Source organism: Channa argus, chromosome 24, assembly GCF_033026475.1.
Source record: "Channa argus isolate prfri chromosome 24, Channa argus male v1.0, whole genome shotgun sequence".
In the NCBI taxonomy this organism is placed as follows: Eukaryota; Metazoa; Chordata; class Actinopteri; order Anabantiformes; family Channidae; genus Channa; species Channa argus.
Genome location: NC_090220.1, coordinates 9,511,730 through 9,538,229, shown reverse-complemented (window position 1 = coordinate 9,538,229; position 26,500 = coordinate 9,511,730). Strand labels below are relative to the sequence as shown.

The 26,500-nt window shown below is 39.1% G+C and overlaps 2 protein-coding genes across 3 annotated transcripts; both read left to right on the top strand.

The window, feature by feature from the left end:
* The first annotated feature begins 459 nt into the window (after window positions 1–459).
* Window positions 460–9,008, top strand: vps11 (VPS11 core subunit of CORVET and HOPS complexes). 2 transcript variants are annotated; one of them, XM_067494899.1, is made up of 16 exons: window positions 460–653; window positions 1,154–1,298; window positions 1,406–1,541; window positions 1,630–1,793; window positions 1,960–2,207; window positions 2,803–3,004; window positions 3,136–3,287; window positions 3,554–3,740; window positions 3,934–4,077; window positions 4,872–5,069; window positions 5,173–5,334; window positions 5,473–5,606; window positions 6,299–6,501; window positions 6,604–6,775; window positions 7,032–7,254; window positions 8,601–9,008. In XM_067494899.1, the coding sequence occupies exons 1-16, from the start codon at window positions 508–510 to the stop codon at window positions 8,763–8,765; spliced, it is 2,781 nt and encodes a 926-aa protein (XP_067351000.1). In that variant the 5' UTR covers window positions 460–507; the 3' UTR covers window positions 8,766–9,008. The 2 variants fall into 2 exon arrangements, with proteins under 2 accessions (XP_067351000.1, XP_067351001.1); XM_067494900.1 differs by having other exon boundaries at window positions 509–649; window positions 1,145–1,298.
* A 1,360-nt stretch (window positions 9,009–10,368) lies between these two features.
* hyou1 (hypoxia up-regulated 1) lies at window positions 10,369–25,913 on the top strand. The gene is made up of 24 exons (XM_067494897.1): window positions 10,369–10,572; window positions 11,616–11,691; window positions 11,924–12,017; window positions 12,684–12,762; window positions 12,858–13,012; window positions 13,142–13,218; window positions 13,338–13,519; window positions 13,682–13,797; window positions 15,359–15,545; window positions 15,940–16,074; window positions 16,336–16,418; window positions 16,520–16,652; window positions 16,892–17,076; window positions 17,292–17,430; window positions 17,638–17,695; window positions 19,291–19,367; window positions 19,495–19,653; window positions 19,817–19,980; window positions 20,071–20,158; window positions 20,678–20,934; window positions 21,422–21,506; window positions 21,993–22,254; window positions 22,337–22,444; window positions 23,449–25,913. Exons 2-24 carry the CDS (start codon window positions 11,622–11,624, stop codon window positions 23,496–23,498), a joined length of 2,943 nt encoding a protein of 980 aa, XP_067350998.1. The 5' UTR covers window positions 10,369–10,572; window positions 11,616–11,621; the 3' UTR covers window positions 23,499–25,913.
* The last annotated feature ends 587 nt before the right edge of the window (window positions 25,914–26,500 follow it).

Here is a 26,500-nt window from a genome sequence, read left to right as displayed (position 1 = left end):
CACTCAGAGGACTTTTTCATCATTAGGAGTTGAGATGATTTCATCTGTGGGAGCTCTAGAAAAGCAGGTTGACTATGATCAAAAACTCTATAGTGTGAGCAACAACATTACATAATCTGAACCGAAGGTTCCTCCAAGTGATGTTATCCGGTGCTATTTTTCTGCTTGAAATAGAGAGTTATTTTCATGTGGGGTGGTGCCATTTATGTGCATGCACATGTACAACCCAAACTACAACCAAAATGAGCAAGGTCATAATCAGTGAAGGCGTCCTTTAAGTTATCATCAATTGTTGAAGATCATCCTCGTATCAGCCGCCTAATGAGACGTATGCCCTCCAATTGAGAGTTTTTTTCACTCCCCCGCCGATAGTAACAGGCGGCATACCGGCGTGATCAAATTGAGTGCACCGGCTAACTTGGTGCAGTTGTCATGTGACATTAATCACACGTGATTAATGTCACATGACAACGCCCCGTCAAAAGCTACTTTGCTAACGCTAACAAAATGGCAGCGTTTTTACAATGGAGAAAATTTGTCTTTTTTGATAAAGATGTAGTAAAAGATCCCGTGGATAATGGGAAGAACTTTGCACTTCCAAGCGGAATGTCGGCTTGTGACTCGGGCCGGGGTCATATCGTTCTTGGAGATATCCTTTAACAGCATTGGCACAGACTAGCACGGGTTAGCTCACGTAATGATATGTTAGCTTACGGGCAGCCGATGCAAGTCTCAACTCAGCAAAGATAAAAGTAACTCTCCAAGGTAATTTGGTACCTTTTTCTGTAATGAAAAGCTTTCACGTTAAAGGTAAATCGATTTAATGAGTTTGAAGCTAACGACGTTAGAGCCAGGCCATATGTTTCATTATTTGCCATTAGAAACAGTGGAACAGAAAACTCTTTAAAATCTAGTTACTAATTGTTCAGCTGTTATATACATGTAACACATACATACACATACACATGCATACATACGTACACGAACGTTAGACGTTTTAGGTCGTCTGTCTACTTTCAACACTGACCAACAATGCAACGACGTCACACGAGTAATAATTTTTGTACTCCCACAAATGTCATACATATCCAGCCTACTGTATCGTTTGCTGGTGCTGTCTGTAATTGTCCTTGACCTTCAGAACGATACATATGGATGGCAAGATCTGGCTTTTGATGCGCTCCCTACAGTTGACATCTTTTCAGGCCTACAAGTTGCGGGTAACACATCTGTTCCAATTAAAGCAGCACAGTATCCTTGTATCAGTGGGGCAAGATGAACATGGAATAAACCCTCTGGTAAGTGAGCTCTACTTGAGAGAAACGTCAAACACAGAACAACTGGATTATTGACTGTAATGGCCTACTTTGAAACTCAAACAGCTGCTTTAACACCCATTTCACAGGTGAAGGTCTGGAACCTTGATAAGAGAGACAGTGGGAATCCTCTGTGCACTAGGATTTTCCCTGCAATTCCTGGCAACAAACCGACTGAAGTGTCCTGCCTCAGCGTACATGAAAACCTTAACTTCATGGCCATTGGTAAGAAACCGAGAAAGCTTCTGCTTTCTGCCTGTCAACCCATTAATGACTCGTCTCACTTTACAATGGCTGTTGGGTTTTTTGGCAGGCTTCACAGATGGCAGCGTGGTTTTGACCAAAGGCGACATCACGAGAGACCGTCACAGTAAAACTCTGACTCTGCATGAGGGAACAAGCCCAGTCACGGGTCTCGCCTTCCGCCAAGTAGCCAAGGTCACACATCTGTTTGTTGCTACTCTAGAGAAAGTCTATGTAAGTCTGGTAACTTCCAAAACATAATTGTGTCATAAACCCTCTTAACCATTTTTCACTGTGATTCTGATATTTTATAGATAAATATTTTAGTGTTTTAATTGCCCTGATTTAGAGACTGGCATTCTGAGCTCTTGTCCACTGCCTTCTCCTCCCCCATGCTCAGTGCTACACTCTGTCCATCAAGGAGTATCCCAAGATAGAGCTGGATACCCATGGCTGTGCACTGCGTTGCTCCTCCCTGGCAGATCCCTCCCAGGATTCCCAGTTCATTGTGGCTGGTGATGAATGTGTTTACCTGTACCAATCAGATGAACGCGGGCCCTGCTTTGCCTTTGATGGACAAAAGCTGTTGGCCCACTGGCACCGTGGATATCTGTTTTTAGTCATGAGGGATGCAAAATCACCCAGCAAGTAATGAAAGCTTTTTTTATTAACTTGTATTGATTAGTGTTCCGTGTTAGTTCACCTTGATATATTCAGTTAAATGTAAAATACATACTGGAAAATATCCCACAAAGGGAGTACTTGGGGACTTCTGGCCCTTCTTTAGCTTAATGAGCTATTTACTAAGGGACTGGACCTAAAAATAACATGCTGAGCTACTGAAAATTCTGTGCTAAGTGTACTGGGGCAAACTTTTCAAGTAGCATACTGACTGTATTGTAGGTATCACATGTGATCCCACAAACCCAACAAGCATAATGGGAAGCTGAGAAAAGCTACCTTTTATATTCCACGAAATAGATGCATAAGTTAACTTTTACTGCAAGCTCAACATTTATTAAATATTTCTGGTGTAAACTTTGTTATCCTCAGGTACATCCTGCTTGAATATGTAAGTTTTATAATGGAAGCTGCCACGTGAATACATAAAGCTTTACATTTCACCCCATTTCGTACAGTGTAACTGGTGCAGCTGTGCAAGTAATAAAAACACATTTGCCTTTCTGACTTTTCTCCCAGGTTTTAGTTAATCAGTTAATCGACATGTTACTGTTTCATTCAGGACAGGGTTTGGTAGCAGGGAGAGCTCTCCTACAGACAAACAGCTTCTGACCATCTATGACCTGGACAACAAATTCATCGCCTACAACACCTCTTTTGATGATGTTGTTGATGTAGTAGCAGAGTGGGGCTCCTTCTACATCCTAACAAGAGATGGAAAGATGTTTGTTCTTCAGGAGAAAGACACCCAAACCAAACTGGAGGTGAGTCCAGTGATCTGTGATCGATGAGTCCAGACTTTTTTTTTTTTTAAAGAACTGTAATAAAGAGTTGGAGGAGACACCGACTAATGAGCTCTGGTAGCATGGTCATCACCCCATTGTTTTCTTTTAAGATGCTGTTTAAGAAGAACCTGTTTGTGATGGCAATAAATCTGGCTAAGAGTCAACACCTGGACAGTGATGGCTTGTCAGAAATCTTTAGGCAATATGGCGATCACCTCTACCTTAAGGGGGACCACGATGGTGCCATCCAGCAGTACATTCGGTAATTTGTACCACTAAACATTACTGGGTAATAAACCTGTTTTTATTGTAGATTACTACAGTGAATCTATTGCAGATTTATTGTAGTAACCTTTAAGCATTTTATTAGATATCACCCTGTTTGAAAATATGACAGATAAATGGTGATGTTGATTGTGTGGTCTCAGTTGTTAGTGTAGCACTTAGACTCGTACGACTATAATTATTCAGTGAATTTCGTGTTCTCATAGATAAAGCAGTGCTAAAGCATAGTTGCATTTCCCACAGCACCATTGGAAAATTGGAGCCATCATACGTCATCAGAAAATTCCTGGATGCACAGAGGATCCACAACCTGACAGCATATCTGCAAGCCCTGCACAGACGGTCACTGGCTAATGCTGACCACACCACACTGCTACTAAATTGTTACACCAAGCTGAAAGACAGCTCCAAGCTGGAAGAGTTTATTAAGGTGAGTGGATCAGTGGAGGGCATCACTATACGGTTTTAGTGATAAATTCAAATATCTGAAGCAACTGATGCAGTCAGATCTAAAGTCAAACCTTTCTCTGGTTTCCACTCAAGAAAAGATATCTCAATATACTTATCAATGGTTGCCATATAAATCTGTAATATTACTATCTTCCTGCACTATTTTTCCACAGAATAATGAAAGTGAGGTCCACTTTGATGTTGAAATTGCCATCAAGGTTCTGAGGCAGGCTGGCTACCACAGCCATGCTGTTTTTCTGGCTGAGAAGCACATGCACCATGAGTGGTACCTGAAGATCCAGCTGGAAGATCTGAAGGTAGAACAAAAAACAATCAAGCAGATGTAAAACCCTTTAGAACATACTAAGATGTCTTGGACCTGCAGAGAACCATTTGTCTGTCCTTGAATGTACTCTAAAAAGTTAAAATGAGTTACTGTTGCTCTCCCTGTGTATTGGCCCCACCAGCCCAGGCACTGCAGCTTAAGAGAGCACATGCTAGTTGACAGGAAGCAAATTTGCAGCTTTTTCTAAATTTTTTTTTATAAATGTTATAAGTAATTTAGTTTACAGCTTTATTGTCATTCTCATAAGCAACAGAAAACTGTTTTGAAATTAACGTTTTAATGCAATTCAACTCACACATGTAATATCACAACCACTTTTTCAACTAAAAATATGGACAGTAAGATGTATAGACGGGCTGGCGATCAAACCACATTCCAGGATTGGTGGACGCTTTACCAGCTGAACCACAGCCTTTTCCAGACTGCCTTCACTAGGTTTCTCAATGTATTGGACTGTATACGATATCTGATAGGACAGGATATTTGAAAGGATGAACATAACGTTGGTGCTGCCAAAGTCTACATGGTACATGATGAACATGTACCATATTGATAACAAAAATGCTAAAAATACATAAGTGTAAATTATTTGACGTGTAATATTAATACATTTCATCTGGACCTCCTAAACACAAATGAATTGGCCTTGTGGCAATACCTTTAACCATAAGAGTGTGCTTTGTGTTATACAATGAGAAACCAATACAGCTTTTGGTGGGCTTAGTAACTCAGTTATCTTATTTTGATGCCCCCCCAAAAATTCAGAACTATCAGGAAGGTCTACGTTACATAGGACGTCTGCCGTTTGAGCAAGCTGAGTGCAACATGAAGCGTTATGGCAAAACACTGATGCACCATGTTCCTGAAGGCACTACACGGCTCCTGAAGGGCTTATGTACCAACTACAAGCCCAGTGCAGACACCGCTGAAAAAGATGGTGTGGAGAGGAGTACAGTTAATAAGGTCAGTCTTCACTTCTGTCCCTCTCTATTCCGTCAGTTGTCATGTTCATTTGAGCTTTATCACCAAAGTTATTAACAGAAATGTCTATTTGTTTTGCTTTAAGGCCAATTCTGAGGAATTCATCCCAATTTTTGCCAACAACCCTCGAGAGCTGAAAGCCTTCCTAGAGCACATGATTGAGGTGGACCCTTTCTCTCCCCAGGGTGTGTATGACACACTGCTGGAGCTCCGGCTTCAAGATTGGGCACACGAACAAGACCCAGAGGTCAGTACAAACCACTCGCACTATGCATTTTCAATAAAAGCTGTAGTGGACTGAGTTTGTGTGATTATGTCATTCCAGAAAATTAGCCTTCCACAAGTAATGTTTGACAAGTGTTTTCTTTTTGAATTTGTGTGGCAGAGAAAAAAGGTCCTTCAGGGTGAAGCTGTCTCATTATTGAGGAGTGACCACACAGTGTTTGATAAGGCCCTGGTCCTTTGCCAGATGCACAACTTTAAAGAGGGTGTCCTGTATCTTTATGAGAAGGGCAAATTGTAAGTCAGAGCAACATCTCCATATGAAGTTTGATTTTGAGGCACATAAAACTTAAACAGTAATTTTGGCATGTGTAATAGCTTAGACGCCTAACTAAGTACAACCTCCCTGAGCGATGCCACTGCTAACTCACTCTTTTCTTTGTTCTTTTCAATATGTACTAATATGCAAGTTCTGTCTCTCCCTCAAAAACACAGTTTTTGCAGTGTTGCATTGAGTAGACAAAGACAATATTAGTAAGTGCAATAAGCCCAATTTAAATACAGTAAATACAAAGCAATAGTACCCTGCAGTTATAGATTTTTATGAATTTTTTTCCCCCTGCCCCTCTCGGTACTGATACCAGACCAATAACATGTTTTTGGTACACATTGTTACCTACCTGTCAAGCCATAAGAGCACAGGTTACTGTTTCCTTTCACACAACCCAAAAGCAAAAGAAGTCCTCTCCATATTTAGAGATGCAGTAGGAAAAAAAAACCGTGCTGGCTCTTTAAATTACAAACAGGGAAGTGATTCAGACTAGGTAATTGCAGCCAGTCTACACATTACCAGAGGGCCTCTATAAAATTAGTGTTTTTATTTTTTTGGCATTTGGCCCCTGTACACCACCACACTGAATTTGAAATGAAACACTCAAGATCTGAGAGAAGTACCATGTGTTATAGTGCTTTGTTGCATCTATGTGCAGATACCAGCAGATTATGCACTACCACATGCAAAATGAGGAGTATGGAAAAGTAGTAGAGGCCTGCAAGCGCTATGGGGACCAAGAAGGTTGCCTTTGGGAACAGGCACTGGGATACTTTGCAAGAAAAGAAGAGGACTGCAAGGCCTACATCAGCGAGGTCCTACATCACATTGACCAAAACAGCCTGATGCCTCCATTACTTGGTAAGCTGGGGAACACAGGATTATGGAGGAGGATGATGTCCCGTTTTGATTCAGGTGAAGATTGATTAAGATGTTGCTTCTATTTTTGTGTGACTATTCTAGTGGTGCAGACACTGGCACATAACTCGACAGCTACTCTCTCTGTCATCAAGGACTACCTTATCAACAAGCTCCAGAGAGAGAACCAACAGATAGAGGAAGATGAACGCAAAATCCACCAGTACCGTGAGGAAACTGCTCACCTCCGCTCTGAGATCCAGGAGCTCAAAACAAGGTGGGCCACATGAAGTATTGGATGTTAGAGAAACTTTACTCTTACAGCCAATGTGCATATTTTTCATTCTAAAAACTTGTCATGTTGTGGCTCCTGTGTGTGCTGATTTTTTTCTCCTGTGAGGACGCTTCTCACTTGTGTGATCTCCTGCTGTGTTTTAGTCGCGTATGAAACACGACTCCAGACCTTATTTCAAACAGGATTTTACAAATGTCAAAGTTTCAAATAAATATTTTTCCCAAATATTTCCCCGCAGTGCCAAGATTTTCCAGAAGACAAAGTGTAACCTGTGCAACAGCCCCTTGGAGCTTCCATCTGTGCATTTTCTGTGCAGCCACTCTTTTCATCAACACTGCTTCGAAAGCTATGCTGATAGTGATGCTGAGTGCCCAACATGCACTCCAGAGAACCGCAAAGTCATGGACATGCTGCGTGCCCAGGACCAGAAACGTGACTTGCATGACCACTTCAACAGACAGGTATGGAATGTTGAAGAATGTTAATCAACCGTATATGTTAAGTTCTTTACCTCTTTTCAAATTATTACAGTTATAAATTAAGAGGTTCAATTGAACTAGTTAATAAGATTTAATCTCATCTTATTTTAATAGTCTGTTGTGTAAACTTCAGTCTTGTTTTAATTTATTTAATGTAATGTATTTATTAAACATTCTTAGTATTTTTAGTACATACTGTTCACTACTGTTAAGTACAGTGAACAGTATGTAGAAAATATACCTAACTGTGAGGGAGGCACTTCTTTCTGATCAGTCTGAGAAAAGCAACAGTTTCAGAGCAGGGAGAGTTAGACAGAACAGAAACTCTGAGTCTCAAACTAGAGCTAGTAACTAGAGCTAGCATTCCACAGTAAGAATGTGCCAATTCTAATATCATGTATCAGGTCCGATACTGCCTTTGTGTACTACTCATAAAACTTCTGTGAAGAGTCTGCACCAGTACACATTTCTTTGTTGACACCCTGATTATTTACTACTACTCTGAATGAAATGGTTGGAGCATTCAGTACAATACATCTCCACCTTGTGGACAGAGCTTCCACTGGAGTGTACTGTGCTTATAATAAGTGAGGATGGTTGTGTGAGGTGGCTGGGCCAATTATTTGTGTCTGCAAACTTAAATAGACTGTTTGTTGCTTTAGTGTACATAGATGGGGACTAAATTTAGGACTACCCTTCCACGTGGTTCACACCATTTTCATTATTCTAAAAATAAACTATTATGACCTAATTAAACATGTATTAAAGACAGCATGTTTTCTTTAAATTTCAAAAAGAACAATATGCAAAAGAACAAAATTTAGCATATTAGTTTAGCTCTCTGGTTTTTTACAAACTTTGAGTTGAGTTAACTCTCCAGAGAATTCCTCAATGAAACTATGCAGTGCATAATCAGTTTTAAAGGAATGGTTTGGGAGCTTTCAACCTGGTCCTTTTAAGTATATTCTACACTTTCATCAGTTTGTTTCTTTCACGACAAGATGAAAACAAACATCATCCATGTTGGTAGGAACAAATCCACACATGCAAATCCAAATCCACATCTGGATTGGCAGCTGAAGTAAATTTTACATACACAAATGTAATTCAAACACAGAGTGGGAGTTAGGTAAATTTTCCAACTAACCCTTCCTTATCCACTGCTAATTACCTGGATCACATGTGTTTCACTGCTTTTAATTTTATTAATCTGCTTTACTCAATCCCAAAGGGGCTAATGAAACTTTCCTATTATTGTTTTATAGCAGAGTAGATTGCAGTCCAGTCTATCTGCCTAAGTAAAGAATAATTTCTTGTGTTTGTTTCAGTTGCGCAGCTCTAATGATGGTTTCTCGGTTGTGGCTGACTATTTTGGTCGAGGAGTGTTTAACAAACTGACTCTGATCACTGACCCACCCGGCAGTAAAACTGTGGGGAACCTAGAAGTCAACCTGCAGAGAGACCTTCTCATCCACACCAAGAGAACCTGCTAGATGCCGCAGCTTGTGTATTCATTCTGAATCCTACTAGAGCATTAGGCACAATATGTAGAGCTTCAACCACATATGCTTTGTTGTATGGAATGCAACTTAATTTAACAGTGAAAGGAGCTGTCTGCTTTTATTAACTGTGGTGGAACTATTTGCATATTTGTTTCTTGTATGATTCAAAATTCACTGAGGATTGTATAAATGTACTGTACTTTAAAACATTAAAACCTATTATGCTGTCTTAAACTTTGCTGAAGTTTGGGAGATTTTGGCTTTGTGTTTCATTATTTGGAATATGTATACTTGGCACATAACATTCAGATATAGTTTGTCAAGAATATAATGAAATCTGACACTGACTTTAGGATTAATGTGTGAATAAAGTCAAAATGTTATCTGAACTGGTATCAAGTGTCATCTGCCAGTGCAGTCCTCTAAAACACATTTCACTATTTGTATTGTAGAAAGCTGAAGTCAGTATATCGCCCCTAAAGGGGCTGTGCCGTTTAATATCGACCACAATAACGACCTGAAAATTGCTCCCTGTAACAAGAATTGTTATTGTCAGTACTACAGTATTGATAATGTAGCTCTGAGAGTTTTCATACATGGTTATCTCACAGCAGCCTCCAAACAGAGTGCTGGAAAGTAAACAGCTATGCTGTGTTTTTATGGTAGCCCTTGTAAGTGCATAGCTCCCCTTTATTTGGATGAGAAATAATTTTTATTCTTTTTGAAAAGCTATATAACATGTATATTTCTCCTATCCAATAACATCCTAAGACATCTTATATGCAATCATAGTATTATATCATGCAGTAAATCACCGATCTATCACCGATTTATTTAATTATATACAATACTAATAGTAGTTTGGCTTGTTAATAAAGAAATGAGTTGGTTTTTACTAGCACATGATTTATTTCTTTAGCTCACTCCAATTGATAATTATATCAATTCCAAACAGGCATGGGTGCTGAGACTTTACCTGGAAATGTCGTCATTCTAATTGACGCCCACTGTCCGGACGTGGCCCAATTGGATATAGCCAGAAATCTATTTTCGACGTCACTCAACTCACGTGGACCAATCACGATGTAGTGCGTGGAGCGAGTTGGGCGGGTTTAAGAGCTTGGGTCATTTCTTCTTGTTGTACCAGGCGTAAAGACCGACGGAGTTAACTACCGGAGGAAAGAAGGATTCCTTATAGAACAAGAGCACATTAATGACCTCTTATTTTAAGGTATCACTAGCCTTTGATATCTTACACAGCTAGTTCGCGGTTATTATGAAAGCGCTTAAACAGCGCAGTATTTATATCCAACTAATGTCTGTATTTATTTGGATATGTAATGTGATGAAATTTTACTTTGAAAATATAATTGACATCAATTTTATTTGTTAATTTTATTTGTTAACGCATAGTTATTAGAATCCTTATTGGCATTTTTTGTAAGCGTTAAGAAGACACGGGTGTTAAAAAGAAGCAAAACGAATTGAAGCGTTTTTATGCGCTTACACCGTGAGGTCTGTTTTGTTGTGAAACTGTCACCGGAAACGGTATGTTTGGTTACAGTTAGCTTGATCCTATTCTTTGTCCTCCCAGCAGTTGCTCGTGCGGATCCAATGAGGTGACGCCGCGTTCCGGGCTCGACAACCGACAGCAAGCCGGTGATAAGAGAAACTAAAAACTACGACTAGGAGGCTCTAAATCAAGGGAAAGCCGGTTCATTTTTGTTTAGGAACCGGCCTATAAACAGCAGTGTGTTGGTAGCCCGTCCACGCTTTGACTAGTGCTGTCTGAGGAAAGGTGAGTTCATGCCACAGCAGCGTGTCAATCATGTTAAGTCACTGATGGTTGTTAGACAGTCCGTTAGCAAGAGTAGCTGTCAACTTATGGCAGTGCTGTTTCTTCCTAATTAATATTGCGAGCTTTGTAGTTGGAAAGGACATGATGCATATTACTTAGATGGGTTTGAATTGGTTGGTAAATTGTTATGGTCAAAATTAAATAGCGATTGAAGATCTATCTTAGACAGCCATAGAACACACGAGCAACGTATGCTGTGACTAGCTAGTTTGTAGAAGCTAAAGAAAATTATTCTTTTACGTAAATTGAGTTGTGCATCCGTTTTGCGTTCATGCGTCACTGCCTCACCGTCTGGACGTTTCTAACATGTTATTTCGTGTCTGAATATTAAACTCTGACTATACATTTTGCACCAATAAAAAATATACATGTAATTTCCCTTCAGTGCCAAGTTCTTCATGTATATTTATAAGCTCTAGCCAACATCAGACAATGTTACAGCTTGTTTGGAAAGAGTCTGTGCCAATGTAGGTGGGATTTGGTGGATACCACGCGTGGCATATCCTTTGGTAGAGATTATAGATATACCTGGTAGTAGTACACAGTTGATTACATATACATTAGTGCCAAAGAACCAAAGGGGAATTATTGGATTTATTTTGCAGTCTTCACGATTCAACTATTCCTGTTTCTACTTACGACAAAGTCCTTGCGAAAAAATATATTTTAAAAATTTCTTTTGAGACTACTAATGTGATTTTTTTTAAAAAACAAAAAGGGGTGGGAGATCAGCTTGTTGCTTGTAAAGATTTCACCTGAGTGAAAAGGTCAGACAGTAGCACTGAATTAAGCATTTATACACAGATGGATAAAAAGTTGTTGGTATTGATGGTGGTGTTGTAGTTCCTTTGAAAGAAATTTAATAGCTGATGCTGTGACACACTGTGCAAATATAGACAAGGTTAGGACAAGCAAGGACAAGATAGTCCATTCAGCCGATTCTTTTGTTTCCATATAAATGTTTGATCTTTTCATCTTTACAGCTTATCATGGCGGGGAAGACTCTGCCCGTTGTTACTCTTTTCTGCCTTGTTTTGGCAATGCTACCTTCTGACACAGGTAATGTGGTCCATAAAGTTATGCAGACATGCATTTTTTTTCTTTCTCTTTTTTTAAAACATGAAGCATAATTCTAGTCTTGGGCAGTGCTATCAACCGAGAGAGATTAGCCAGTGTGTACTGGCTGAATATTGCACCTCTCCCTCTCCTCAGGAAGTGCTGTTCTTCAGGTGTTACCAGTCTGTCTTACCAGATTTATGTAACATGTATTGTATTTTTTTTTTTTTTGCAGTGAGTGTAGCTGTCATGTCAATTGACTTGGGCAGTGAGTGGATGAAGATTGCGATAGTTAAACCTGGGGTGCCGATGGAGATTGTTCTCAACAAGTGAGTATCACTGTCTTTTGTTGTAGCACAATCAGTGCATACACACCTGCTCTTAATGTGAAAAGAAATGTAGCTGGGTGATGCCCTCATCAACTTTCTTTTAAGGGCTTACTAAATTAAACGGTATGTTAATAGTTTAGTTAGACCTAAAATATCAGTCAGGTAAAACTTTTGCTTGCAGTAATTATTCTTCCTGTTAATGCAGGACTTGAAGAAATCCCTTCAAAAGATGCTTCCTATAGAAGTGATGGGGGCAACATCCACAGTCCTTCCTATTTTAAGAAAAGTATTTCAAAGTTTACCTGAAGATCCTAAAGCTTCTGGAGACTGGGTTTATTTAAGCTTGGAGTATAGTATACAGACACAGCTTGATAGCACAGATTCTGTCAGAGCCAACAGATTTTGTAATGGGGAATCTGTCTGCTTAAGCCCCTTATTATTTATAAATACAAATGTAAAATTTTTTGCTAACAACTGTGGATGTTTGTTTTCATATAAACAAGAAAATAATTACAACTTTAGAACTTTTTTTGTGTTTATTGGCATCTAACCTTTCTTTTAAGACACACTTCAAAAATTGTAAACTGCTCATTTATTGATAGAATTCCTAGCTGCTTTTGATCTTTATCTATTTCTGTGCTGAGATGTCTGCTCTCTTTTCTTCAGGGAGTCTAGAAGGAAAACACCCGTGGTTGTATGTCTCAAGGAAAATGAGAGACTTTTTGGAGACAATGCACTAGGAATGGTATGATGATGGGTTTATTATGATCAATATTTACAGTCATATCCATTGTTCAAACATGAAAATAATATGGATCTTAAATATTTTGTATGTTTCAGTCCGTCAAGAACCCCAAAACTGTTTATAGACGCCTCCAAAGGCTCCTGGGCAAAAAGCACAATAACCCCCAGGTGGCACTCTATCAGAAACAATTCCCTGAGCACCAGATGCAGGAGGACCCAGTGAGAGCGACGGTTTACTTTAAAAGCTCAGAGTGAGTCTATCTATTTATCTCCTGCTTCACATTGAAATTTCCCATCAGAGTTAATGAATACATGTAATGTTGTGACAACTCTGTTGTCATATTGAGTCTTAACCTACCTTTCTCCATTCTTTGTGTCAGAGAAATGCAGTACACACCTGAAGAGCTACTTGGGATGATGCTCAATTATTCTCGTGGACTGGCTCAGGATTTTGCAGGTCAGTTAGCTTGAGAAAGAAGATAAATCATTGTTTCATTTTAGATTATGTCAATTAACCAAATTTTTTTGATGTTTACTTTGTTTTTGTTTTTTTGTCCTAATCTACCCAACTCACAGAGCAACCAATTAAAGATGCTGTGATCACAGTCCCAGCCTTCTTCAACCAGGCAGAACGCAGGGCAGTCCTGCAGGCTGCGCAGATAGCAGGTCTAAAAGTCCTTCAGCTGATCAATGACAACACAGCTGTCGCCTTGAACTACGGGGTGTTCAGGAGGAAGGATATTGACAGCACAGCTAAGGTGCACTTTTTATTGTATTTTGTTATTTTCACTTTTTTTTTTTTTTTTACAAAAATTTTACATTATTGTAAGACTGTTACTAAGTAAAAAAAACTATCTCAGTTGACTACAAGGGACTACAGAATTGCTGAATGTCTGATCTGTTTTTTTTATTTTTTTCAGAACGTGATGTTTTATGATATGGGCTCAGGTAGCACTACTGCCACCATTGTCACTTATCAGACCATCAAAACCAAGGAGTCTGGCACCCAGCCACAGTTACAGATCCGAGGTGTTGGGTGAGTCTACTGATCTTAAATGTGGCATTTCCAATGTGAATACTTGTATCAGAAACCTGTCAATTTAGTCTAATGGGACAGCGAGAGCACTTTATCACTATCTCACTTTTTTTAATTATCAATGTGAAAACTGAAAAGATGATTAAATGCTTGGCCAAAAGCATGATGTGTGTGTGGTGCTTTCTAAGCAATCAGTTTTAGGGACTACTCACTACACACCTTCAGTACCTTTCTTTCCTTATTAATTCCTCTGACAGTAGGAATGCTGAAGTGATGTATAGGATGGCCGACAGTCAATTTAAGATTTGAAAATGCTATGAACAGAGCCAGCGGTAGATTAACAAAAATATCAAGGAAGTGGCCTAATGGCAGGATAAAAATTAGAGCTTTGACTAAAATTTTTCACTATAATTGCTAGCTCAGTTTTTGAACAATCAGCATACACTTGCGTCCCTCATGGGCCTTATTTGGCTGAAAAGGTAAATACTCTGAAGCTAAAAGCTTTCTAAAAAGGGCATCCTAGGAACTAAACACGAAATAGAGTTCTTATGTAACCGACTGTGGAAAAAGGTCGAACTGCTAACAGAAGTACAAAACTGTCTAACAGAGTTACCAAAAAGAGGTGTGTGTAGTCTGTGTTTTTTAATTTGTGGAAAAATAAGAAGTTTAAGCTTTTTGATTGGAAAAAACTGCGGATGGTTGTTGTAGTTAGTATGTGTAGTATGTGGTGGTAATGACTGAGTGACCGACTCTTCTAGGAAAAGAAAATGGAGCAGGGGTCAGATTTTACCATGGTCTCAGTTTGGTTGACATGACTTTTCTGAACACCGTTCACTATTGTTAATGTAGAATAATTAAACCAGAGGAAGTTTGTAATCTACACAGTGCAGGTGATGTAGCTAAGGTCTTAGCTAGCTAAGGAGTTATGTCTAAATTGAGCAGACCAAAACCTAAACAAGATGTCTGAAGACTGGTGTTCATGGATCACAGATCATAAGACTTCAAGATGATGTTTTTCTCTCTTGCCCCCCTTGTTTTTTGTAAGATACAACAAAGCTGAGTATGCTGCTTAGTGTTACTAATGCTAAGCAATTACAAATCCTATTCATTTAAAGTTTTTTTGTTTTTTTATTTTTTTTGTTTTTTTAATTCTCTTTGGCAGAGATGGAGGTGTTCTGAAATCTTAGTTATACCTATTACCTCATGCAGACAATCTTTGGAACACTCATATGTGCTGTAACCTGGTTTTTCATTAATGCGCAGGGGTTACACATGCAATCAAGACTTTTAGTTTGTCCTGTCATCAGTTTAAATCATGGTATTAATGTTACTGACAGTTGTTCAGCAATTTGAAGACTGAAAAAAGTGAACTATTCCTTGATTATCCACAAATTAGACAAATGCCCAGTGTGGGTGTTTTTTAATAGAAACCCAGAGAGTTTCTCTTTTTGTTAATTAACAGTTGAATGAAAAAATAAGCACATATTGTAATGTTTAACTTTTCTTGAACACTTCATAAGGATTGAAACAGACTCGTGTGCTTCTCATATTGTGGCTCTAGGTTTGACCGTGGGTTGGGGGGCTTTGAGATGGATCTGCGACTCAGAGACCACCTGGCCAAATTGTTTAATGGGCAGAAGAAGAGCAAAAATGATGTGAGGGAGAATTATCGGGCCATGGCCAAACTCCTCAAAGAGGCCCAGAGGCTTAAAACTGTGCTCAGTGCAAATGCAGACTTTATGGCCCAGGTGAGTCCAGTGATGTGAACCCTCAACTGTCAGTGGATATTGGTGATAACACTTAACACAATAATGCTGTATGTTAGAATTTGCAATACCTCGCAGTACAACCCCAATTCCATACATAAACAACATATCAGATGTTAAAACTGAGACATTTTTACCATTTCATGGAAAATATTAGCTCATTTTTTAATTTTTTTTTTTAACTTTTTTGGCATTGGGGTTGTAACTTAAATCTAGTTATGAAAAGTTGTCAGAATACATGAAGATTCTAAATTGAAAATTTGCTTAAGTTCTTGGAAATATTGGCCTTTCTTGTCCAGATCATTTGGACAAAGTACAGTTTCAGTTACCAAGATGTTTTATTTTTATTTTATTTTTTTTCTTTTCCTTTTCCCAGGTGGAAAGTTTGATGGATGACATTGACTTCAAAGCCAAGGTGACCAGGGCTGAGTTTGAAGAGCTGTGCGCTGATCTTTTTGAAAGAGTGCCTCACCCTGTACAGGATGCCCTTACTGCTGCAGAAATGAAGCTGGTTGGTATTCTCACTGCATGCATCCACAAATCCGTTCAAGTGCAAGCAGCTAGCTCTTAGATAACAGAATCACATGAAACTTGAATGACCACTGTGGGGAAGTTTGTTTGTTTTTTCGTTGCTAAAAATATAATGTACATAAAAGACAGATACAGTACTGTACTTTATTAGGGGTGCGGGCTGATTAAATTTTGTTGTAGGGCAAACATTTTTATTTTTTTATTATGCAGTAAATCTGAATTCTTGCGTTTATACCAACAGGAGGAAATTGAGCAGGTGATTTTAGTAGGTGGCACCACCCGTGTTCCTAAGGTTCAGGAAGTGCTTCTCAAAGCTGTGGGGAAGTAAGTGTCAACCACAAAAATAATCAGTTTGTATGGCTGTCAGAAATCACATTCTATTATCCTTTTTATCTGTAGTTGTAATTGCATATTTTTCTTTGCAGAGAGGAGCTGGGAAAGAACATCAATGCAGATGAGGCAGCAGCCATGGGTGCTGTTTACCAGGCTGCTGCCCTCAGCAAGGCCTTCAAGGTCAAACCCTTTTTGGTTCGAGACGCAGCAGTCTTCCCCATTCAGGTCAGGGCAGCTCCCTCATTGATTTATGCAGCTCATACCTCTAGGAAAAAAATAGTGGCATTGCTAATCTATATCAAAAATGTATACGTTGTGTTTTGTTTTTTTTTTAAATACACTGCACTAAAGAATTTTTGATCGCAACTCAAAGTCCGATCCTAAGCATTGTTTACAGTTGCAAGATCTGATAAACCCTGAGCATAAGCCTTGTTAACACTAACCACGTTTTTTCCTTCTATCAGGTGGAGTTCACGCGTGAAATGGAGGAAGAGGGGATCAAAAGCTTGAAACAAAATAAACGTATCCTCTTCCAGAGGATGGCACCCTACCCCCAGCGCAAGGTCATTACATTCAACCGCTACAATGATGACTTTGCATTCGACATCAACTATGGCGACCTCAGCTTCCTCAGTCAGGATGACCTCAGGTTGGATAGCTGCTTAATTTAGGACTGTTTGCCTGTTGCCGCTTTGGGAAAAGTGTCAGAGAAATCACTTTACAGAAAACTTATGTTATGAAAGCTGACTTACTTTGATGGGTTTCAAACACTGTTAAATGATGTTGGTTTGACCCATCAGATTATTCCCTAATAATTTGAATCTAAGGTCCATTTTACGCTCTCCCTGTTGCTGTGTGTCGCAGTGTGTTTGGCTCTCTGAATCTGACGACAGTCAAACTGTCTGGAGTGGGCAGCAGCTTTCAGAAGCATGCAGATGCAGAGCCAAAAGGAATCAAAGCCCATTTCAACATGGATGAGAGTGGAGTGCTCCTGTTGGATCGGGTCAGTTCTTAATTGAGCATTTCAAACTGGTTAAACCAACCATTAAACCAATAACTCACATTTAAGTCTCTGAAAAGCTGTTCAAGTAGTGTCACTTGCCACATCTATTAAAGCAAACTATAATAATTATGTACATAAAAGGTAAAAACAATGTGTGTATCTATCTCTATCTAAATTGTGTTTGTTTGTTTTCCTCCCCCCTCTCAGGTGGAATCTGTTTTTGAAACCATTGTGGAGGAGAAAGAAGAGGAATCAACCTTAACTAGTAGGTTTTACAAATGCATGTCTGTAATCTGAGTTTATGTTTAGTGTTTTGAGGAGCTGCAAGTGTATTTTCCTGAAATTCACTTGTCTTCTCACCAGTTGACAGGTGAGAAGAGAGAGGTGGCACAGAATTTACATTCTTTACAAAAAGTCACTGTCAAAATAAAAAAACAAATTTCCCAAACTATTACAGAGTGAAAGTGTGAATTATCCAGGCCATGTTTTTAAATCGACACAAAACATAACTAACAAGTCTACTTTCTTCTACATAATATTGACAGTATAATGAATAACACTAGGAACAGCTTTGTACCAATAACAAAAGTAACACAGACCTAAAGTAATTAAATATTGTTCCCTAAATGGCCCCAAAACAGAAAAAGCATCACAGTAAAACGAGGACATATATGAGTCACGAGAAAGTAAACTGCCATATCTGTTTAAGGGTGCACCCAACATTGCTGCACGTAAAAGTCAGGGAAAATACACCTGTGAAGGAGAGGTGGTCTGTGGATGGTGATGAACAGGCAGTGATTAGCGGATTTGTGAACAGCAGACGTGAACCAGACATGAAACATTGTCATTTAGCTGTGCTGCCAGGATCCAAGAATGCATACTTTGTTGCCCTTTTTGCCTTCATTTGGACAGGAACTATGGAAGGAATGCCCTTGGTGTTCCCGGGCCCAGTATCCTAATACAGATTACATCTGGTGTTCACAAATCCGTCAATCACTGCCTGTTCATAGGCAGTGATCTCAGACCGCGTTTCTTTAACAGTTGTGTTTTCCCTGACTTTTATGTGCAGCAATGTGGGGTGCACCCTTGAGCAAATCCGGCAGTCCACTGTCTCCTGACAGAGCCCACTCATATTTCCTGTTTTCAGACATAAGGAAGTCAGGTCCAGATACCCACAGACACAATAGTGTCCTCCAATGGTAGCTCCAACTCCTTCCTTAGCATTCTGTCCCTACGTGCTGCCAAGGTCGTTGCAGTAAGCTCCAAACAAGGGATAGTCATACGTTGCTGACTGCTTGCAGTACATCTTCTATTAAGGGCATGGTGCTCTATTGTACATGATTTGCGGTCGTCGGGGAGACGAATTCAATATCTACGACACTCCTAAAAGTTTTGGGAGAGGTGGTTAGGTCTGGCATTTTGATATTACATTTACATATACAACATTACTACCTTTCTTTGGTATCATTTCATTGTAATTAGCAGCAGTGCCCATCGTTACTCAAGCTTGAGTGGCATAGCTCAAATGCACAGGGATCTCCAAGAAAACTGACAGCTTCAATTTCTGTTTGTTTTTTTTGTTTGGTATTGTTCAGAACAAGCAAATATATTGGATGTGACATCCAGCCCTAGTTCTAACATAAGCAATAGACTGTCTATCTCAATGAAATCTTCAGAAAACTAACACCAGAGTACAAAATAAATCACCTGCATTTGTGCACACGTTGGTTGGTTGGAGCACATTGTCATTCCTTTTCTTGTTACATTCTTAATATTTCATGCAACACTTAAACTTGCAGTATACTGTAACCTATTCCATTCATCATTACATAATTGAGCCAACACATATTTGTCTTTCAGAACTGGGCAACACAATTTCAACCTTGTTTGGGGGAGGAACCTCAGAGCCTACCCCAAATGTAACTGAACCTGTTCAGGTAGGTTCAGAAAATAAAGTAAAGCTTCTATAAACTCTTTAAAGGTAACTTATGAAACTCGGTGTACACCAGCATTGAATCGCATTGCTAAGGTAATTATCTTTGTTCATTGATATGTTGTGTCCAGGATGAGGAGGAAGTGCTACCAGAGTCTGGAAAAGAAGACCAATCTGAGACCAAAAAGGATGAGGTTGCCAAGGAGGCACAGGATGATTCAGAGAAAAGTGCAGATGAAGAGAAAAGTAACGAGAAGACAGAGGAGGCAGGAAGCAAGACAAATACCAAAGTAACTATAATCTTTCTGACAGACACTGTGGTCTGAGCTCAGCTAATTTAAACAGTCAGTGTTTGTTTTAAATTGTGCACAGCACTTGGTGAATCTCTCTGTTTAAAAGAGTCTAGCCTTAGCAAATTTGGTATTGAATGTATCCTGATTTCTGCTGGTGAAGGAGGAAAAGGAAACCGTGAAATCTGAGAAAGCTGAAGCAGAGAAGGAAGAAAACAAGGCAAAACCTCAGAAAAAAAGCAAGATCTCTGAAGACATCACAGTGGAACTCGTGATCAAGGACATCCTCATTCCCACTGCTGATGATGTTGCGTCCTCAAAAAAGAAGTAAAGCACAAATTTATTTTAATTTGCTTTTCTTTCGGTTCTGTTTCATAAGCTAAATCTATACCTAAATCTATATCTTTGTCTTTTCAGGCTGCAAGATTTGACAGACAGAGACCTGGCCAAACAGGAAAGGGAAAAGGCTCTCAACAGTCTGGAAGCTTTTATTTTTGAGACACAGGTAAACAGCAGAAGCTTTCTGAGATGTTTGTCGTTTTTTTATATTTTTATTTTTTTGCGTAAGCACTTGTTTCTTGCCAGAACAGCTTAGAGTAGGGGTCACCAACATGGTGCCTGTGGGCAAGGACCACATGAGCGGCACTTACCAATGCGCTGCATCTAATTTTTTTTGTTGGTATTCTTTTTTAAATCACATTTGATAGTTATTGTGAGAAATCATTAACATGATCCGTGTCTTCACATAGATGAATATCATTATTTTAATTAATTATTAATAATAACATATAATTAACGGTAAATTGAGCAAAGTTGTTGTTTCAAAAGTGGGTATTAATCTGGTAGCCCTTCGCATTAATCGGTACCCAAGAAGTAGCTCTCAGTTTCGAAAAGGTTGGTGACCCCTGGCTTAGAGGGTGTGCAAACACTATTTCAGAAAAGGTGGTTGAGGATGTGATCACAGTGATGTGGCACCATATCACTAATAGCTTCTGCCAAAAACACACAATATGTTGTTTTACAGGACAAACTGTACCAGGACGATTACCAACTGGTTCTGTCAGAGGATGATAAGGGACACATCTCCACCAAGCTGAAAGAGGCATCTGAATGGATGGATGAGGATGGCTACGCAGCCACCACCAAACAGCTCAAAGAGAAGCTGTCTCAGCTGAAGAACCTATGCAAGGAAATGTTTTTCAGGGTGGACGAGCGACGCAAGTGGCCAGACCACCTAACTGCCCTGGACAGTATGCTTAACACTTCCAGCTTCTTCCTGAGGTCAGTACCAAGGAAAGTTGTGAGGAGGATGTAAGGATTTTGTCTTGTGTCTATGTCCATATTAAGCAGATTGAATTTCTAAATGAATCGTTTTCCTACATTTTCCTACTGGTCTTAAAATGGTGAACTGTGGAATGAGCTGCCCTTACACATTAGGCCACATCCTGATTTTAAAATCCCTTCTTAAAACTCACTTGTTTTCACTAGCCTTTGACACAGTTTGAGTTTTTGAAATTATTTTATCTGTCTGTAATTTAGTATCTGTTTTAATTGGTTTTTATTCTATTCTTTTTGTGCTTTTGTTTTCTTTTTCTTACAATTTGAACCTGTACAGCACTTTGGTCAACCTAGTTGTCTCAAAGTGCTTAACAAATTAAGTTACAAGTTAAAACAGCAGCTAGGTATTTTGTTATGTTTGATATTTGGCCAGACTGAGCTGGCAAAGTTTAAAAAATAAAGACTCTTCTGTCACTTCACTTCTTTAAAGGAGTGCCAAACTGATTCCAGAGGATGACCAGATCTTCACAGAAGTTGAACTGAATATGTTAGAGAAAGTCATCAATGAAACAACGGTAAGTCAGCTGCTGTTGTGGGGACTTGAGGAGAAGATATTCTGACTTTCATGTTCAACAGGACTAATTTTGTATAATGAAACTCAGTAGCTTCTTTAGAGTTATGGGTGGAGGTTTACCTCCATTTGGCAAATAAACGTTTTTTATATATATATATATATATATATATATATATATATATATATATATATATATATATATATATATATATATATATATATATATATATATATATATATATATATATATATATATATATATATATATATATATATATATATATATATATATATATATATATATATATATATATATATATATATATATATAGTTAGGTCCTGCTACTTCCCTTAATTCTGAAAGCCCAACGCATTTTTCTTATAAATTTGGACTCTTTAAGCTTAACCTCTGTGACATCACAAAGATGCATTTTGTATCATAGATAGATCGATCGATCTTCATGTGTTTAAATCCTGTCTTCTCTAGGCCTGGAAGAATGAGACGGTAGCAGAGCAGGAGAAACGCTCTCCAATAGAGCGACCCGTCCTGCTGTCAAAAGACATAGAGTCCAAGCTGGCTCTGCTGGATCGGGAGGTTAACTATCTGCTTAACAAGGCCAAATTTGCCAAGCCAAAGGCTAAAGCCAAAGCCAAGAACAGCACCAGCTCTGAAAAAAGCAGCAAGGCCAACAGCACGGTCGAAGAGAAGGTCATTCCTCCCACAGAGGAAGGCACAGATACAAAGAGTGGTAGGTCTTTCACACACGGCAACTCTTCCGGTGGGAATGTGGTAAGACTGAAAATAACATGTTTGGGTGTGTGGATATACAGAGACCCCAGAGGAGGTGCCACAGGCTGAGGCCCCACCCACTGAGGAGAGCACTGGCCACACTGACACAGACAGCCAATCACAGCCCACCGAAGAAACAACAACTACAGGTCAGTCTGCCTTCCTGTTGTAGATGAGACCAGACACTTAAAGAACTAAATTATGACTATAGATCTGCAATTCTTTGGTAATGCACTGCAACACAGTAACCAATACCTAATTAACTTAATTAAAATTTTTCTTTTTTCCTTTTTTCTTTCTTTCCCCAATAGCTTCTACGTTTTAGTAGTTAAGTCAGAGAAAAAGTAGGAAACTTGTGTCCCTCCTGTCTTGCCACAATGTTTGTACATGTCTGTGTCTTAGGTGATGTTAGCTGAAATATTCCGATTTTTTTATGGGCAGTGATTATGCTAGGCGGCTGTAGCTCAGTTGGTAAAGGCAGTCGTCCACGGTCAGTGGTTCGATCCCCAGCCCTGTTATATGTCGAGGGGTCTCTGGGCAAGACACTGAACCCCTAACAGCCCATTACCCTCCCCAGCTGTGCAGTGCCGGTCCAAGCCCGGTAGAAATTGAGGAGGGTTGCGTCAGGAAGAGCATCCAGCAATAAAAACTGCCAAATCAACATGCGGAAAATGATCTGCTGTGGCGACCCTGAACTCACAGGGGGAAGCCGAAAGGACAAAAAATAAATAAAAAAATACAGCTCTAACTCAGGAAAGTTACGCAAGAAATTCATAAAAAAGCATATTTAAGAGCATATACAAAAAGTATATTTGCAGTACTTTAAACGAGTCAGTTTGCAGTCTTAGCCATAACGTTTTGGAAATGATCACATGGGACATACTGAGCCTTTTAACTCCAAGAAAGCTGATACGGTGACAAACCAGGTCTGTATTTTCCCTCTGCCTCCACTGTCAGTGATACAGTCTCAGCTTATTGCTTTATTGAAGCAAGAGTTTTTTTGGGGGGGTGGGGGTGGTCTAATTAAATCAGATCGTGGACATGCTTATAAGAGAACGGTGTCGGGTTTTTTTTGTTTGTTTTTTGTCGAAGAAACTGACTTAACTTCACAGACACTCACTATTTATGTTTCTATCTCTGTCACCATTTGCAGGACCAGTGGAGCAGGGCCAACCAGAAAACCACATAGAGGATGAATTATAACAGCTGGAACTGGAAAGAGAATTCACTATATTTATTGACAGTGTATAAATGTTCAAGTTCCCTTCATTTCTGTTTTTTTGATCAGCTGGAAACTACACAAGGACTAGAGACTACTCCTTTTGTTCCCTCTTCGCCTCCTGCAATGTTCATGACTCTTCTGTCTTTCACGGATTAACAAAAATAAAGCCCAAGACTGCGTCTGTGTTGTGATAGAGACAGGGTCCAGACAAAATTCGCTCTCACAACCAACACATGATCTTATGTGTGTTCCTACACATGATACTGTGGTTGTCAATGTTGAATTATCTGTAGAAATTTCAAGGATTGGAGGATGAGTGCTGTTAGATTCTTGTTTATGATTTTAGAACTGTCCATTTCCTCCTTTTGTCCTCTGCACTGTGTGCAACCGTTTGTTTGTAAGCTTAGTTTTGACCTAATGTTTCGACCTTTATTGACCTTTCATTGTCAATGAGTAAGTGCAGCACCTGTTGTGGGTCACGGTGTGGGGGAAGGGCAGTTTGGAAGATTCAATATTTATAATTTTATTGTTGCTCCAAGTCCAACAGGAGGTGTGTTCAGTTGGTTTGAATTGAATTATATGGTATTATACATTAATGGAGGTATAAATTATCATAACTACTGATGGGGCAGCATACTAGGGAATGGGAAGTTATACTAGAATAACAAGGGTTATAGAACCAGCAACTCCAAAGTGGCTAAACTCTCCTGAATCATGTACATCTGGAGATGTCATCTATTTATCATATGTCCATGTGCAGCGAGTTCGATTCCATGCTTTCTAAACAGAGCTACTGACAGTTTTACTTTCAGTGTTGAGTCACATTTAAATTCTTTTAATATTCTTTCTCGGCTTGTTTACTGGTCAACATCTAACATTACACACTCTGATAACAATCACCAGCGGTTTGACTTTCTAAACTATTGGCTCATGATGACCTGAGAAAGAAGAAGGTTTGAGTTAATTATGTACAAACCTAATTCTAAAAAAAGTTAGGAAAAGAAGTAAAACATACATTAAAAACAGATTGCAATGATTTGCATATCTCATCCCATATTTTCTAACCCAGCACCATATGCTAAAACTAAGACATTTTGCCATTTCATGGAAAATATTAGCTCATTTTGAATTTGATTAAAGCAACAAATCTCAAATGTTTGAACAGGTTGATGTATACTATTGTGTAACATACCCTCTTTTAACAACTAAATGCCTAAGAAGTGAGGAGGCCAGTTGCTGGATTTTAGGAGAAGAAAGTTGTCCCATTCTTGTCTGATGCAGGATTCTACCTGCTCAACAGTCCTGGGCATTTCTTGCTGGATCTTTTGTTTTAAGATGAACCAAATGTGTTTTTATTGATGAAAGGTCTGGACTGCGGACAGGCCAGTTCACCACCTAGACTCTTTTCCTGCGAAGCCGTGCTGTTATGATGGTTCCAGTATGTGGTTTAGGATTGTCTTGCAAAAATATGCAAGCCCTTCCCTAAAAGAGATGTTATCTGGATGGAAGCATATATTACTCTAAAACCTCTACTGTTCAGCATCAAAGGTGCCTTTCCAGATGTGTAAGCTGCCCATGGCATAGGCACTGATGCACCTCCATACCATCACGGATGCAGGCTTTTGAACTGTGTGCTGACAAGTTGGATTGTCCCTCTTCTCTTACCTCCGCAGAACATGACGTCAATGTTTTCCAAAAAGAATTTTAAATTTTGATTTATCTGACCACAGAACATGCACCTTCATTTGTGTTTGATTAGGGGTACTTCCACTTTTCCAGCCTTTTGTTGCCCCTCTTCAAACTTTTTTTGAGATGTGTTGCTGCCACCAAGTTCAAAATGAGCTAATATTTTCCATGAAATGGTAAAATTTCATTTTCAACATCTGTTGTAAATATTGAGTTAATGAGATTTGCAAATCATTGCATTTTGATTTTCTTTACGTTTTACACATCCTAACTTCTTTAGAATTGGGGTTGTAGCAGTGTCAACTGCTCAGATGCTCTTAAATGTACAGACTGAAAACTACTTATTAAATTGATTGCCAAATAGATTTAAAGTAATATCGAAACTGCTTCTCCCTATATCTGCTTCCTATAGTTCCCTAATCCAACTGGATAAACTAAAATATCTCATGAATGAGTGTGTACGTTGACGGCAGTACAACTTCGAAGTGCTTGAATGTGTTTCAGTAGCATGTTTTCAAAGTCTCGTAAGCTGCTAAATATCATAAAGATGTGGTCTGCTAGCATTGTCACTGTTCTTTATCTCAACATGCCCTCATTTTTACCTGTTCGAACATAAGGGGGGTTGGGGGACTTTGCATCATTCTGGATTGTTTCCAGGTTGGACTGAACTGTTGTTTTTAAACCGTTAATAAAAACTCTTTTGTTTTTAATTTGACATTTTATTAATGAGCAAGCATGAAGCAGAAGCTCAGGTGTAAGAACCAGCACACATCCATCTTGACACTATTCTTGCAGATGGAGCTGCTGGTCATTGACCAAAGAAGTCAAATGGGAGCTGTTTAGCTTTTACTGTCGTGCTCAACTATTCTCAACTAATCAAATTGGTTAAAAAAAAAAAACCAAAAGCTCATTCTGCAGCTAATGACACAAATAACTAACCATGTTTTTTTTTTTTTTTTTTTGTATGACTATATGATGATAGATAAGAAAAAAAACATTCCTACACATCTAATAATCAGTGTGACTGGAGGAGCCAGGGATTGAACCAACAACTGCCAGATTGGTGGACAACTGCTCTACCTTCCTGCGACACAGTCACACTGAAGAAGTCTGGAGTACACTTATACTAACTGCTTCTACTGGTGCAAACAGTTTTGACCATCATTAGTCCAGATTATTAGCACCAGTAAGTGTTAGCAATGATGAATGAAGACGAAGAAGAAGAGGAGGAAGGTGTGTTCGTAGGCAGAGAGAGAAGAGGAAAGCTAAGAATGTAGGACTGACAGTAGGTACTTTG